Raw genomic sequence first — 14,713 nt, 5'->3', positions numbered from 1 at the left:
ATTGCCACCATAAATTTTGACAGCTTAATAAAACGTCACATAGCACAAAGTGTGAGATAAGAGTTGGGATTTAGAAATAAAAATGAATCATATAAAATGTTGGTACAACTGAATAATAAGGCACCCATTATACAAGACTGATCATTTATCCTCATACCATGCCTGTAAAATTAGCCCAAAATGTCAAGCATAGTTCAATACAAACTGAGAAGAATACCACAGAAACGGAATATTTTGCATGTTCTTCTGACGGTTTCCAAAAAAAGACCATTTGCTCTATTTCTGGATAAATATCTATATTTATGTTCAGGTGTTCTATATTTAGGCCATCTATATTTATATTTAATATATCCATACTTACATTTAGGTTAAATATCTTTACATTGAGGCCATTTACTATATCTACCATTTCAAAACATGTTTCATATTCTGATTTGCACCAAATTCCTTGATTTAGCTGTAAATTACACATAGAAGCAGCATATCCTCGTTTTCAGAATTTCATTGGCTACACGAAGCGCCAGTCATCTGCACAATTGGTTGCAATTGGTTAAATCTTTCTCACTGGCTGTCATTTGCTGTTGACAGGATATAAAAGATTCTAACTGGTCAATTGAGGCGTCAATCAAAAGGTTAGAATGCAGCGGTAATTTTTAGACCAACATATCGCCTGCGTGTGTACATGCTTAGTCGCTGGCTAATTTGAAAGGATAAAACTTTTTCTGGAATATTTAAACATTTAGGCCTTAATATTTTCCTGGACTGGATCAGTGTAACCAGATCATTCTGACGCATTGCTTTCCATCAGCAGATTACTGCAAGACTTCCCTTCAGTCATCAAGTCTGCAGTTATTAATGTTGATAAGTGTTAAATTAAGTGTTTTAATCATGAAGTCTGTAGTTGTTAGTAAGACGTTCATAAATGTACTTAGGTCCAGATCGTCTGCAGCCTTTTCTACACATAAATGGTCAAATGGTTTGAGCAAAGGTATTTTTCACAACCTGGCAATCCTTATTCTTGACTTTTAACTGATCTATGAAGTGATAGTAAATAATTTATTAAAGAACATCGTTAAAATTTTGGTAAACACGCTGTTTGCTACCACTCATGACCATCGGTTTAATATGACACTACTGCCGCTAGGTATTAGCTTAGTTTAGCATAAAGACAGGAAACAGCTTGCCTGGCTCTGTCTGAAGATTTTTGGACATGGAGCTTGCTTGGCACCCAGGCTAGCTGTTTCCCACTGCTCCCAGTCTTTGTGCTAAGCTAAGCTAAGTGGCTGCTGACAGATGTGCGAGTGAGTTTAAGCTTCTCATCTTACTCTCATTAGTTATCACTTAAAAGCTCTTGATAAAGGGTGTTTTATTAGAAAGTGATACCACAAAAAGTTCTGATGTGAACTTTCGACAACTAAAACGGGAAGATAAACATCTGTAGGTCTCTGTTACTCCTGATCCAAATGTGGCAATAATTGTTATAACCTCAAATATAATCAGCAGAATGTCTTGATATATATTTCATCAGACAGTGAGGACGTGGTGGACAACACAACAGGTTTATTGTTGTTAAGCATCAAGGTTAAGTAGTTCCAATCTGACTGGATGACATGCAACAACTTGTTAAATAGAGCTGCTCCCTTATGGGCTTCCACGCTTTCATGCACCCACTGACTGAAAAACCAGCCTCCAGTTATATTTCAAAGGTTTTGTAAAATACTCCAGTTTGAAAAATAGGTACAGTAAGTCCTATAAAATGCTCAGCAGTTGACTGTTAAAGAGACAGCAGAGGTCAACAGTAGCTCCAATACAAAGAGATTTCAGGAGGTGTGAACACATCTGCAGGTGGTGTGTGAATGATTCCAGACGGAGAGGCGCCTGGAGCTTGTATGGTGGGAGACTGAGCCCCCGCTGTGGTTCAGCCTGGCTGTGATTGGAACTATTATATTGCACTAGTAAAAACAAAAACCTTCCTGTGTTGGTCCGTAGCCTTGATGAAAAGTGACAAACAAAATGCTACATATTTCAAATATATTTCACCTGAAATTTCCAGAGTAGCATCATGATCTGTAGGTAAATAAATAACTCTCAGACATACAAGTCCTACATATAGATCTTTACAGTATGTACACTGACTCATCCACGGACAGCTTCGGGATCCACATGGACGGACATTCAACTCAGCAGCCAAGCGGCCAAAAGGAAGCCAAACACCTTCCACCCACAGCACAACAGAAACTCAATGCAGAAGTCCATAAGCAAAATGGCTTATTGTCCACGACTCTAGCCACACGCTCGACCTCTGCTCTCCGTTCAAAGTTTAAAAGACATCTTCAGTTTTCCGTTAAAGCCACTTTCCTTTCGGACATGGACAAGGTCAGATTTAAAAGGGCGGGGTGGGGGCAGGCAGGTGGTTCTTGGTTGATATAGTTTGGTCAGCAGCGTGTTCGACTCACATGGAGGCAATTAACGCACTTCGAAACTGTTAGCGCCCGATTGCCGCAAATTACGTGAAATCACGCACACCTTCCCGGAGTCATAACTCATTAAACTTGAACAAACATGATACAGACACTTTTTATACACATATTTTCAGATTCAGCGTGACTTACACTTTCTGAGGACGCCGTTATCTCTTCAGTAACTCCAGAACTTGCCTGAGATTCATCGCGTTTTGAAGTTTTCTTCAGTGTCAAAGTAATCCGCTGACAGCTGTCTGCACATCCATGCGTACAGGAACCACTAACAGCTAATTCGGCGAACTTTTAATCATATTAATTTACCAAAACGTGAACAAACATAAGCTAAAAACACAGGGCCAAAGTTGGCGCCAACAGCCTAACTCAGTGACTCTGTGACAATATTCTACTTCCTGTTAACGTCTCCCAAAGCATTATGGGAGCTGTAGTTCTAGAACATAGAGCATGATTATCCACCAAATAGAGGCGAACGGAGAATCAAAACAGGAGCACGGGGGTGTTGGGTGGACCCACAGTGTCAGACTTCTTTGAAAACCCCTGGTCTAAGAACGTCTCTAGAACTGTCTACTGTTTGGCACATTTAATTACATTATTTTCATTTCCTGACAAAATGTACAGACATGTGCGTACCTGCACATAAGGTATACCCTGAAATGAATAAAAATTGTCATGCACTACAGAGGTGTTCAAATGTAGCAACATGAGATGGTAACTAAAGTATATTTCCACCGTAAACTAGTGCAAAAAACAACAATGAGGTTATACAGTTGATTAACTACAGTATAAGAGAATGATTTTGGCTTTTGTGGTGGGTTGAAGACATTGCTGATCACACACAGAGTGGAAACAGACACTCTTGTGTAGTGTGGAAGCTGGGCATAAAACAACAGCATAGTAAGATGGAACGAACAAGAGGTACAACCACTCCACACATCCCTATTTCAAAAGCTTTCATGGGTTTAAAGGAAAAGTTCACAACTTTTAAAGTCTTTCTTACAATAATGGTAAGATGTGCATTTCAGCACTGAAATGAGTTTTGCTCACCGTCATTATTCCTCACATTCGTACTGGCCATGATTAGATTCTTAATGTGCTTCCATTGCACGTGATGGAGGACAGAATCCACAATGCAAAAAGTACATCACAACGATTATCTAAAGCTAAAAGCTGGTCTTTTTAGTATGAAAAGGTTTATTTTTGCTATCAACCCTAAGCTGAAAAAGCCACCTCTGAAGACAGAATCCTGAAACCTGACTGGAATTTGTCCAAAACAATCTAATTTCATACAAAAACTTTGGGAGATATTCACTTCATTCGACTAACTCAGACTGCTGATGCTCATATTAGTTATAAATAAAGTTTCATTACATTTTGCAGAGGACGAGGTGGATTTTGTCCTCCATCACTTACATCTGAATCCCATTAGAAATCTTTCATCATTCAGTCTGTTTGGTAAAAATACTGAAAGACTAGCAGGTGTCTGTATGTGACAGCGGTGTGGACACGCTGTCTCCGTCCCTCTCAGGGTCCAGCCTGACATGAAACAGGCTCCTCAGCAGAAACACCAGGTCCATCCGGTTCGGTCTCCTATGAGCAAAAAGAGCAAAAAGACGGGAAGTGTCTCCCAGCAGCAGCACATGTGGGAAACAGAACACCACCAACAGGTGGATCAGAGGTATTGCAAGCAGATGAATATATAAAGGGATTGTTGCTGTGGACTGTACAGAGTTGTTGCTTTAATGCTGCATGCCCTGTGTTCTGCTTTCTGTTCCATCTGTGGAGAAAGTGTCCTGTTGGATGTTAAGGCCTTGGATGGCCCAGAGGCCACACTGAAAGGGATAATAATACAGAGTCTCACGCACGGCGGAATGAACGCTGGACCAGCAACACGCTAGCAGCGTGTGTTTAAACACACAAAGCATATCAGTGAGGAACAAACTGGCTGTGTGACGAAGACAAGTACAAGTACTTTCCTCTCTGACGCAACATATTTCATGTTCTCAGATGGTTAAAGGATCAGTTCACCCAAATCACAGATAGGACATATGGTCTCACGTTGCCTCTGGTGGCATCGAGCCATGCAGACAGTTCTGGTTTAATGTGCCAAAGATTTCAGTTTCCACCTAAATACAGCGGAGATAAATGGACTCCTGTTAGTGGCGCTAATAGCACTGATTTAAAAGAGGCTGCTCTGCCTCAGCGGAGGTTTACATATGAACTTGCTCACTGTATCTAAAGTCATATAAGATAACTCTGATGTTCCCTCCCAGAGGTGACGAGACTGTTGCTTATGGACAGATGAGAATGTCATCAGTTAGCAGGTATTTAATCTGAAACTTGAAATCGGGGGATCACCACAGTCATTAAGAATCAAGAATATCTGGAGCAAATTTCATGGCAATCCATCCAAATCCATTTGTCGGGACATTTCATTAAAAACCACAGCTGTCGACCTCCTGATGGCGCTAAATTCTCAATTCTCCATCACTAATATGGAGGGCGGAGGCACTAATCTTACACAGATCCGACCCTGAACAAGCGATCTGTGTGGCTCGCCACCAGCAGAGGTCGGTGAGCGCGTCTGTGATTCGGATGAAGCGACTCTTCATCTCTCATCCTCTGTGTTATTGCCTGTCACTGCTGGGTGTTGCTCAGCTGACGGTGAGACAGAAACAGAAGTGAGAGTCAGCAGCTTTCTCACATCGCTGCGAATCAACGCGACCGTCTGAAGACGAACCTGCAGTTTGTCCTGAGCTCATGAGTGTGGACGCTCGGACGGCGGATCGTTTATGTGTGTGTTGGGAAAGTGGAGGCGTGGGGTCGTCCCATTACACGAGATTAGTTTAAGGCTTACAATATTTCATTTAATCTCTCCTTGTCATTTTTTAAGTAGTGATGTATCCTATAAAAGTATTACTGTAAAAGAGTCATGCTACAGAATTGTCTTTTGTTCGCTGGACGCGACGGCCTGATTAGTCCACTCCTCCTGGACAGATCCACCTCCATCTCTCTAATTCATGCTACATCCCTCACCTACCCAGTGATCTCTACAATACAAACCCTCCATCTACTTCCTGTCCCTCCACGCTTCTACCTTTGTTCAGTCCAGAGATCATGGTGGCCCGGGCCGGGTCCTTTAACACCACAGCTCCATTCTGAACATTATTTAGGTCCGAGCAAGCCTCCGCTGCCCTCCTTGGTGCTCCCGCTGCGGCCCCAGCACCCTGCAGCTATGCTCATGCTCCTCTGGGTCGCCGGCCCGACCCCTCGCTCCCGCTCCATCTCGCACTGGCTCAGCGTTCGCTCAGTCCGCCCCGGCTGGTTGGGAGAGGCCGACCCTCCGCCTCCAGGCTGCTTAGAGGAGATGGTGCGAAAGATGTGATTGCGTTTGCGAAGGAAGTCTCCTCCGGCGGCGCCCAACCCGAAGCTGCCCTTGCGGAGGACCATGCGGGTGCTGGCGGACTTGGCGGGACGAGACCTCTGGTTGTACTCCAGCTGCGACAGGTGTGAAGCGTAGCCGTCCGGGATGAACTGGAAGAGATGTGAAGTCGTGCAGTGACTCAAACGCTAACACCGATAATAATGAAGTCTTTGCATACTGGAAACAATAGAGCTGTTAAGTAGTTGTACTTGTACTTGAGTATTTCCATATATAATAATACTTCTTCCACCACTGCCTCACTAGCCACTATCAAGGCAATACAGCGTTCTGATTGGATGTCTAACATTTTAAGTAAAAGCTGGTCTGTCCGACGACGTGAAGAACCTCAGCGACCGCCAGTTCACCACATCAACCGTCTGATTTATGTGTGCAGCGTAGCCGTTTGCTCTCAGGATTTATTCCATACCTGACACTGGTGCTGCATCTTCTTCGTGGGTCTTCCCACTATGTAGATGTGGGACGGAAGCAGGCTGATAGACGAGTACACAGAGATGTCCTTGGTGGACCCGTAGGCTGCAAAAATCCTCATGTGGGCCTGATGGAAGAGGGAGGTCAGCTTTTACACACTTGAAGGTTTTTATTCTAAAAGCGCCCCAGACTCACCGCGGCCTTACTTACCTCGTTGATGAGGGATTTGAGGAAGTTGGCCTTGTGTCGGAGCGGGTCATGAACCAGCCCGTCGCAGAAGGAGACGATGCCGTGAGGAAAGTTGTGCTGCGAGAGCCAGGCGACCACACGCTGCTTCTGCATGTCGGGACGACCCGTTACGTATACGATCAAATAGCCCAAATCCTGCCAGTATCTGCAGAAAATAAAGGGAGCACAGCGTTGGTTCAGGCAGAGCAATGCTTCACCATCGCTGGCTCATTCACACCTGTGTTGACACCAGCTGACTGGTAACATCCAATCAAATTCATGCAGGTGTACAGCACGGCCATTATGACCTGCTGACGCACTCGTGTCAACATTGTTTGCAGCAGCAGCTCAATCCACCACCTCAACCTCCTCCTTATGTGCTTCATTGTTAGCATGCTAGCTAAGATTTAATGTTGAAACATGTTCATTAAGGTGGGATTAGCTGTTAATGCTGAATCTCTGTTGAGTCTTTTTGCCAAATTTAACTGTGCAACCATTTACCATAAACCATCAGCTCCGTGGCGGACTGTAGGTGCATCTGACCGAATAATACCTGAGAGTGCACGCCGAAAAGCACAAGGTAACAACAAATAAAACATTAGAGGGGTGCACATTTATATATTTAGTTGCTTCTGCACACTGTCAAAGAAGTAAATGAAAAAGTAATTGTAAAAGAGGCTCTATTAATAGAACTTGAAAATTCACATTTATGGCGCCCCCTGGTGGAAAAAATTACACCATAGAATCTATGGCATAGATGATAAATCATCACTCTAAACAACACCTCTTAAACCTGACATGATCATTTGATCTGTTGTTCTCATATAAATACTGATTGTTGCAGCTTTAAAGTAGCATGTAGTGTAAAGTGCATCAAAGTTCTCCGGGTTGTTTCATTTAGATGCAAATGTGAACGTATTCCATCAGAAAAATATGAAAATAACTATGAAGCATGAAAAAAGAGTTGAAAAGAAATGTTTTGAGAGAGGAAAAGAGGGAAAAGTGAGCGTCGGGACTCGAGAACAGTAAGTCAATCAAAGGTGGGGCTGGATCAAGACCCGGTCGTGACCAACTCCAGACCTGAACCCCATTCAAAACCCCACTGAAGATGCTGTCACCCAACAGCAAAGTGAAAGACTGGTGCTACAAATACTGATTTATGATCTTTCATAAATCAGTATTTGAACATTAGTATTGTGTTGTTAAAAACATGCTTGCTTTCTTTGCATTAAAACACATCATCTCTTATGTTATTTACACCAGTTGTCATTTTCTGCTCTACATGACTCTTTTTATTTGGAAATGTTGTCAATAGTTTGTAGAATAAAACTAAAATGTTCATTTTACTCAAACAAATGCCTATAAACAGTGCAACTGATCGTTGTGCAGTGGTCTCGTGGTTTTTTAAAGCTGGAGAGTGTGTGACCCATACCTCACCACATCCACAGCTCCAGCTCGCACCTTTGGGTCGCTGCCCATTATAGACACACTGGCAGCGAACGACCCATCAATACTGAACACGACGAACTCGGTTCCTCGTGGTACAATAGACAGATAGCTGTCTGCAAACGTGTGGTCGCCCCTGTGAGACAAACAGCAGAGAAAAACGCTGCTGTTAAAAAGCAGATGCAAAATTAGTGAATTTTATTACGTGTAGTAACAACGGTAGATACCTGACCACCATTTTGACAGGATACACCCCGATACCGAGCCGTTTGCCCTCAGGGATCACATACGAGACACGTCCGCTGCTGTTGGTGAGCTCCGTGTCAAAGTACACCCACTCTCCAGAGGGGGGCTGGGTCATGATGTGGATGTCAATCTGCAGGAGACAACACAAACGTCTCAACACGACACTCTGGACGGCCGCAACGACACAGATGGTGATGCCATGACACAACTTCACAGCTGGACGCCGTCATCACCTTCTCTCCAGTCAGGGTGACCATGTCCAGAGGGCCGTACATGAAACGTCCTGTCACCATCTGGGCCCCGTCCTCCGTGAACACGGCGTCGTTCACACGGTGGTTAGCCGTCACATTCTGACACACGGAAGAATACGAAACAGGAAATCAGAAAAACATCTGTACAATCTCTGCAGAGAGAATCGTCTCGCTGTGCAGCAGTGATGAGTGAAGCTCGACACTGATTAAACTCAGCAATTAACCTTTACACCTTGGAAATGGATTTTCTTTTGCCCTGGGTTTCACCTCTCAGGCAAAGCTGGGCCTGCCCTGTGCTCCTGTTGGAGTTTTGGGGCCTGGAGGCTTGACACCGTGTTTAAGAAGTACTGAGATCCTCTACTTCAGTACAAGCACCAGTACAACTGGAAAAATGCTCCATTACATGTAAGTCCTGAGCATTTTTAGATGTGAAATACATTAGAGTACAGAGTAAAAAGTACAATATTTTCCTCTGAAATAATGTAAAGTAGAAGTATTAAATAGAATAAATGTATATAAACTTATACTTAAGTACAGGATTTCAGTATCCACCATGGACTAAATGCAACAGGAGAGGAAGCCTGGAGACACTGCTCAGGGTGAAAATGTACCACTGCGTTTTGAGGAAAATCTTAAACCAAACCTTCACCCTTTGATCAGTTTAACACCAGAACAGGTAAACTAACATAAAAACTGCCAAACAGGTGAATTGTGGTGATTCGTCCATATGTGCAATCGAGGTACTGTTGATAAAACTAAACCAGAATGAGTAAAACAGACATTATAACATGTAAAATTCAAGCTCGTACCCTGATTTTAACATGAGTCCTCTTGCGGAGCCACTTCTCGCGAGGTTTGGACGGAGTGAATTCAGACACCTCTTTACCATCCAGCTCCAAAATACTGGAGTTCTCATGTCTCATCACCTGGGAAGACAATTACTTTATTAAATAAATAATGTTGAGGATTCAGATGGACAGTCGTCCAGATCTTCATACTGCACAGCTTCTGCTGGTCTCAGCTCAGTTCAAAGCTAATATTACAAAGTAGTTGAAGCTTTAGAGTTTATTCATGTACTTAAGTAGGCACTTTCTCTGCTTGCTGTCTTGGCATCCATCTGCTGCAATTCTTCATCTGTATATTCATCAGAGCAATGAAAATAAATGTACATTTTCTTGAAACATAACCGTTAAACCTGATTGTAAAATTCAGCAGCGGCATGTTAGCTTTGGCTGTTTCACTTCACTGAACATGGTGATGACTTTGTCCTTTGCACTAAACTGCAGCAGGAGCTGAATGTTCAGCGTGAAGACGAGTATCCAGAACGGTGACAATGATCAACAAAAAAAGGTAAAAATAAAATAGTTACAGACTATTTCTGCACTATTATTATTATTATGACATTAAAGAAGCAACTAAGAAGAGAGAAGAGTGTACAGACATGCTAGCAGCTGTGGGAGGATGTGCTTACCAGTACTTTCAGCTCAATGCTAACGTCAGTATGCTAGCATGCTCAAAATGGTAATGCTACCATGCTGATGTTCAGCAGGTATAATGTTTACTAGTTTATTGTTTAGCATGTTAATGCTAACACATGCTATTTAGCACTAAACACAGTACCTCTGAGGCTAAAGGGAATGTCATTAGTTCTGCAAGTATTTAGTCTTTAACCAAAGTATTTGAAAAAATGTTAAGAGACAAGTGAGCTTTGTTGTCTCGAGATAACAAAATAATTCATGCCTGATCTCGAGGTAACGGCATTAAAGAATTAGCAGATTTTTGCAGAGTTTCACTAAAAAAGAAAAATAACAGCCAGCTAGTGGAGCTAGTTCAAAAGTTGGGGGATCATCAAAGTCAGTAGGATTCATTCTCTGGAGACCATTAAAGTCTGAATCCTGTTTCATTACAATCCATCCAATAACTGTCGAGAGATTTCAGTCTGGATCCCCATCTTTACAGTCCTTCCACTACCATGGCTACAGTACACCTTCAGTTTAAAGATAAAATGAAATGAATTATTCTTATTGGTAGAAAGACTCGTTGAACCTGTCTGAGCAAGAAAGAGACGACGTCTGTAGACTCCCAGTAGGAAGCGTGGAACAGATGAGGCAGAGCCACTGTGGGGAATGCTGTCAGGGCGTCGGGACAGTACAGGGCGTAGTCCATCCTCTTACTGCCCCACCACCGAGACGCAACTGCAGCAGGGAGGGAAAACAGAGACAGGGCGAGGTCAGGAACCAGTGCATCCAGTATCTTTGAGGAGTCCACTGCAGATCTACGTCCTGCTCATCCAGAGATGAACAGTTTAGCTGGAGGAAGTTAAAATGGCTACGCTAAGAGGCACTGGACTGAACTATGGCTAAAAACGGACAGATGAGTGTGAAGAGGTTTGAAACGTTCACTCACAAGAAAAGAAATGCCGCATAAGAAGGATTATGGGTCTGAGGAGGACTATCTGAGAAAGGAGGAAGGACAGCACACAGGGAATGAGGACAGAGGCTAGCGTCCTTCCCTCATGTCCTCGTACTACAGCTCCCAGGGTACCTTGCTCTATGTCCTTCAGCACCCTGGGCGATGGGGGCACAGAGCTGATGTCTGAGATGTCAGACGTGACATCGGTGAGGTCAGAGGTCACGTCAGAGCTAACGTCCGAGCTCTGCTCAGACTCCACACCGTTGGGTTTCGGGAACACCTGACGGGTTTTCTGACGCCGCCGCGAGGACGGGCTCCAAGAGGCAAACCTATTGTACGGAAGAGCGAGCTGGGACAGCAGGCTGGGCCTTTTAGCGTGGCTGACTTCGCGCTCGAGTGCTGAGGGGACGTTTGGAGGGAGGAAACGAGAGCGTCAGCACATGAACTGTCAGCCTGTAGACCAAAACGTGGGTCAGACGCAGGAGGTCAACTTACTGGTGGCGATGTTGGAGACGGTGTAGGAGTCCGCTAAGCCTGACACCTGGCTGGCTAGGCTGGCCTCGCTGGCCCTGCGGTTGAAGCGAAGGTGAGGGACCCCTGGTGATGTGGACGACGGATACTGGCCGTCCACGAAATTATGTGAGTGAAGAGAATCGGCTGCAGAGACAGAAGAAAGGAGTCAATTCTTCACCGCACAGATGGACAAGCAGCATACAGAGACTTAATGAAATAGTGATTTAAGGAAAATTCCTTAGCTTAGCTTAGTTAGCTTTGGCTAACTTTACAGTCTATTCAAAACACTAAATGAGCCTGCAGCCAGCAGCTGGTTAGGTTAGCTTAGCTTAGCACAGAGAGTGGAAACAGTGGGAAACTGTTCAAAGGCGACACAATCCGCCTACCAGTACCGATAAAGCTCAATAATTAACACATTACATTTAATCCAAACCAGAGCTCAGGGCTGTTCTGTGCATGCTAGAACAGCCATGATGCTAACAGATGCTCACTCTCTGCGTGGAGCTGTGAGGTCTGCCAGTTGAGGACGGGCACGGGGATGGAGGTCTCACTGATGGTGTTTTCCTGGCAGCGGTGGGAAGCTGCACCACCAGACTCCATCAGAAGCTGAGGGTTACTCTGCACGGTTTCAACTGGGGAACCAGATGAAGGGAAGAATAAGGTACAAAAGCTGGGCGGACACGTGAGCAACGCAGCAAGTGCAGTGAAATGCTGGGTTTGTTTGTGTGAACTCACCCAGGAGAGCTGAGTGTCCGTCACCCAGAGGAAAGCGCTGGTAACGAGGGACACTGAAGGGAGGCAGCAGGTGGAACCGTTTGTCCAGGAGAGGCTCGAGGCGGGAGGCCGAGGGATCGGCTGGATGAAAGAGGTTATACACCTGCTGACAGGCAGGACGCAGAGCGGACACTGGAGAGGGAGGACAGACACAAGGTGAAGAGTTTAAGACATAAAACCAGCTATCAAGAGCCAACTAACCTGCTGGAGCCAGGTCTGAAATTCAACTATTTTCAGCTGCTGCACAGTTTAATGGAACAGTTTGACATTTTGGTAAAAATATCCTTTTTTGCTTTCTTTCCGATAGTTAGATCGCATGTCTGTATATCAGATATTGAGCAACAGACAGCTGGTGATTAGCTTAGCTTAGCATAAAGACTGGGAGCAGGGAGAAACAACTAGCCTGACTCAGTCCAAGAGGTTAAAAAATCTGCCTACCAGCGCCTTTAAAGCTCTCTGATTGACATGTTATATCGCAATTGTTTAATCCTTAAAATAAAGTAATAAAGTGTAAAAAACAAGTTGCGGGGGTTATGTGCTGTACTAAAATGACAACTTGTCCTTTTTACGAATTAAACAAACAAGATAGAACATGATATTTTTCTGAATTTGGTGGTGCTGTCTCCCCCTGTTTCCAGTCTTTATGCTAAGCTAACCATATTTAGCATACAGACATGAGAGTGGCATCGATCTTCTCACGTAACTCTCGGCAGGAAAGCCAATAAGCACATTTTCCAAACTTTCACACTATTCTTTTAAAAGGTAGAAACTTGGTAAACTGTAATGGTTGATGTCATGTACGTTAATGAAAACATGTAGCAAACTGCACCTTTAACAGCTGTTTCAAAATAATTTTGATTCGAGCAGCTTTAATGGGCAAATTCTGAAATGTGTGATAAAAATAAGAGACTTTTGATGTAAATTAGTCCAGATGTGAACCCAGCAGCTGCAGGTCAGTAGCCTCTCTGCATTAAAGCACACAGGACACACAGTACAGTCAGAATCGTGCCTCTGTGAGCTCTGACTTTAATCACGTATTTATCTTGTCGCAGCCAAAAGTTTTTCGAGCTTTTGAGATAAAGAACATGACCTCTGACCCCTGACACCTGCTTTCCAGCTGCTGGAGACGAGCAGCTCACACAGGAAAAAACATCAGGGGCCACAAATAACCACTCCCCGCTCCTCTGGCAAATGGAAAATCATAAGAAAAGACCTTTTTGTTTTTATGTATTATACATGACAAACACAGTAAACCAAAAGGAAACAAAAGAGAAAATGATAAAACCTTCCTCACCATCTAATGATGGCACCACAGTCTTCCTCAGCGCAAGCACCAACCCCAGAGGAGAGCCGAACAGGAAGAAGTCAGTCACCTCGAAGTCGAACTTTCCCAGCGAGCCTCCTTCCAGCATGGTGCTGTTGCTGGAGCGTCTTGACCCGGGCTCCCCATGGAGCACACTGGAGTGAAGGCTGAGCCGAGAGAAAACCTTCATACAGTCAGTCTGTTCTGTTCACCAAAACTACGACGAAATACAAAAGCAGCCACACTGCAGTGGAAAAACATGGAGGTCCTAAATTCAAAAGCTACTGTTATATATATATACAGTATATTATATATATTAGCATGATAGAAAAGCCCATTTCAGAACCCCATATATTTTAATATTGCATTAATGCATTAATGTGTTCATCACTTTAATGTTGAAGCTGCTAAATTGGATCTTATTTTAATTACTTTAGTTACTGCTGGTAGTTTAATAATAAACCAGTTAAAGTTATTAGATGATTTTTGTTTTTTACTAAAAATCTAAATTTGCACAGTCGTAACTAAAGCTGTCAAATAAATGTACCTGAGAAAAAGTACAATATTTGCCTCTGAGATGTAGTAAAGTTTAAAGTAGCGGAAAATGTAAATAAGTACAAATATATATATATACAGTACCTGAGTAAATGCATTTACCGTAGTTACTTTCCACAACTGCAAAAAATATTTGTTGACCAATTCTTCTGCAAAAACAAGGCTAAAACTCATCGAAAGTAACCTTTAAAATGAGAATTGTGATGAATCGTGTAACATTTTTCATCAGCAAATAAAAACCGTGAAAGGCAGACAATTGAACAAATGAACTAAATACTGTTTAAATGTTAAGTCATGCGGTAGCTTCTGATTGGTTTCCTCCCATTAGACTAAAATTTAACATAATATGTAAAACATTTTCTTCCAAAGACAAAGAAAACCAAACTAGGTTTCAGCTCTGCACACATTAGCTGAACTCTCACCTGGACAGGAAGGCTTGGTGATGTTTGATGGTGTCCAGCTCGTACGTGGAGGAGTCGCTGCGCTTGCGTGGAAGTTGTCTCTTGGGGTCGTCGGGCCCCGAGCAGCGAGGGATGTCGATGTTGCTACGGCTGAGATGGCGGCTTCCTTCGAGGGACGGCGAGGACTGAGAGACGCTGTTTATGACGATACCTGGAGAGAGAAGGTCTGTGTCCTGAGGGACAGAGACAGAGAG

At 43.6% G+C, this 14,713-nt stretch overlaps 1 protein-coding gene across 1 annotated transcript in view; it reads right to left on the bottom strand.

The window, feature by feature from the left end:
- Positions 1-1,879: 1,879 nt before the first annotated feature.
- Positions 1,880-14,713, bottom strand: part of LOC121622662 (membrane-associated phosphatidylinositol transfer protein 2-like) — a 30,200-nt gene continuing 17,366 nt past the window's right edge. Inside the window, exons 13-26 of the mRNA XM_041959534.1 lie at positions 14,481-14,692; positions 13,495-13,670; positions 12,162-12,332; positions 11,918-12,058; positions 11,409-11,570; positions 11,046-11,312; positions 10,548-10,696; positions 9,311-9,427; positions 8,484-8,600; positions 8,232-8,380; positions 7,991-8,140; positions 6,541-6,724; positions 6,329-6,457; positions 1,880-6,011 (exon numbers count right to left, since the gene is read on the bottom strand). Of these exons, the coding sequence (XP_041815468.1) occupies positions 5,643-6,011; positions 6,329-6,457; positions 6,541-6,724; positions 7,991-8,140; positions 8,232-8,380; positions 8,484-8,600; positions 9,311-9,427; positions 10,548-10,696; positions 11,046-11,312; positions 11,409-11,570; positions 11,918-12,058; positions 12,162-12,332; positions 13,495-13,670; positions 14,481-14,692 (2,493 nt within the window). The 3' untranslated portion in view covers positions 1,880-5,642. The remainder of the gene's footprint in view (positions 6,012-6,328; positions 6,458-6,540; positions 6,725-7,990; positions 8,141-8,231; positions 8,381-8,483; positions 8,601-9,310; positions 9,428-10,547; positions 10,697-11,045; positions 11,313-11,408; positions 11,571-11,917; positions 12,059-12,161; positions 12,333-13,494; positions 13,671-14,480; positions 14,693-14,713) is intronic.

This window comes from Chelmon rostratus, chromosome 19, assembly GCF_017976325.1.
Source record: "Chelmon rostratus isolate fCheRos1 chromosome 19, fCheRos1.pri, whole genome shotgun sequence".
Taxonomy (NCBI): Eukaryota; Metazoa; Chordata; class Actinopteri; order Chaetodontiformes; family Chaetodontidae; genus Chelmon; species Chelmon rostratus.
The sequence above is the reverse complement of the archived record's forward strand: the minus strand, read 5'-3'. Positions and strand labels throughout refer to the sequence as shown.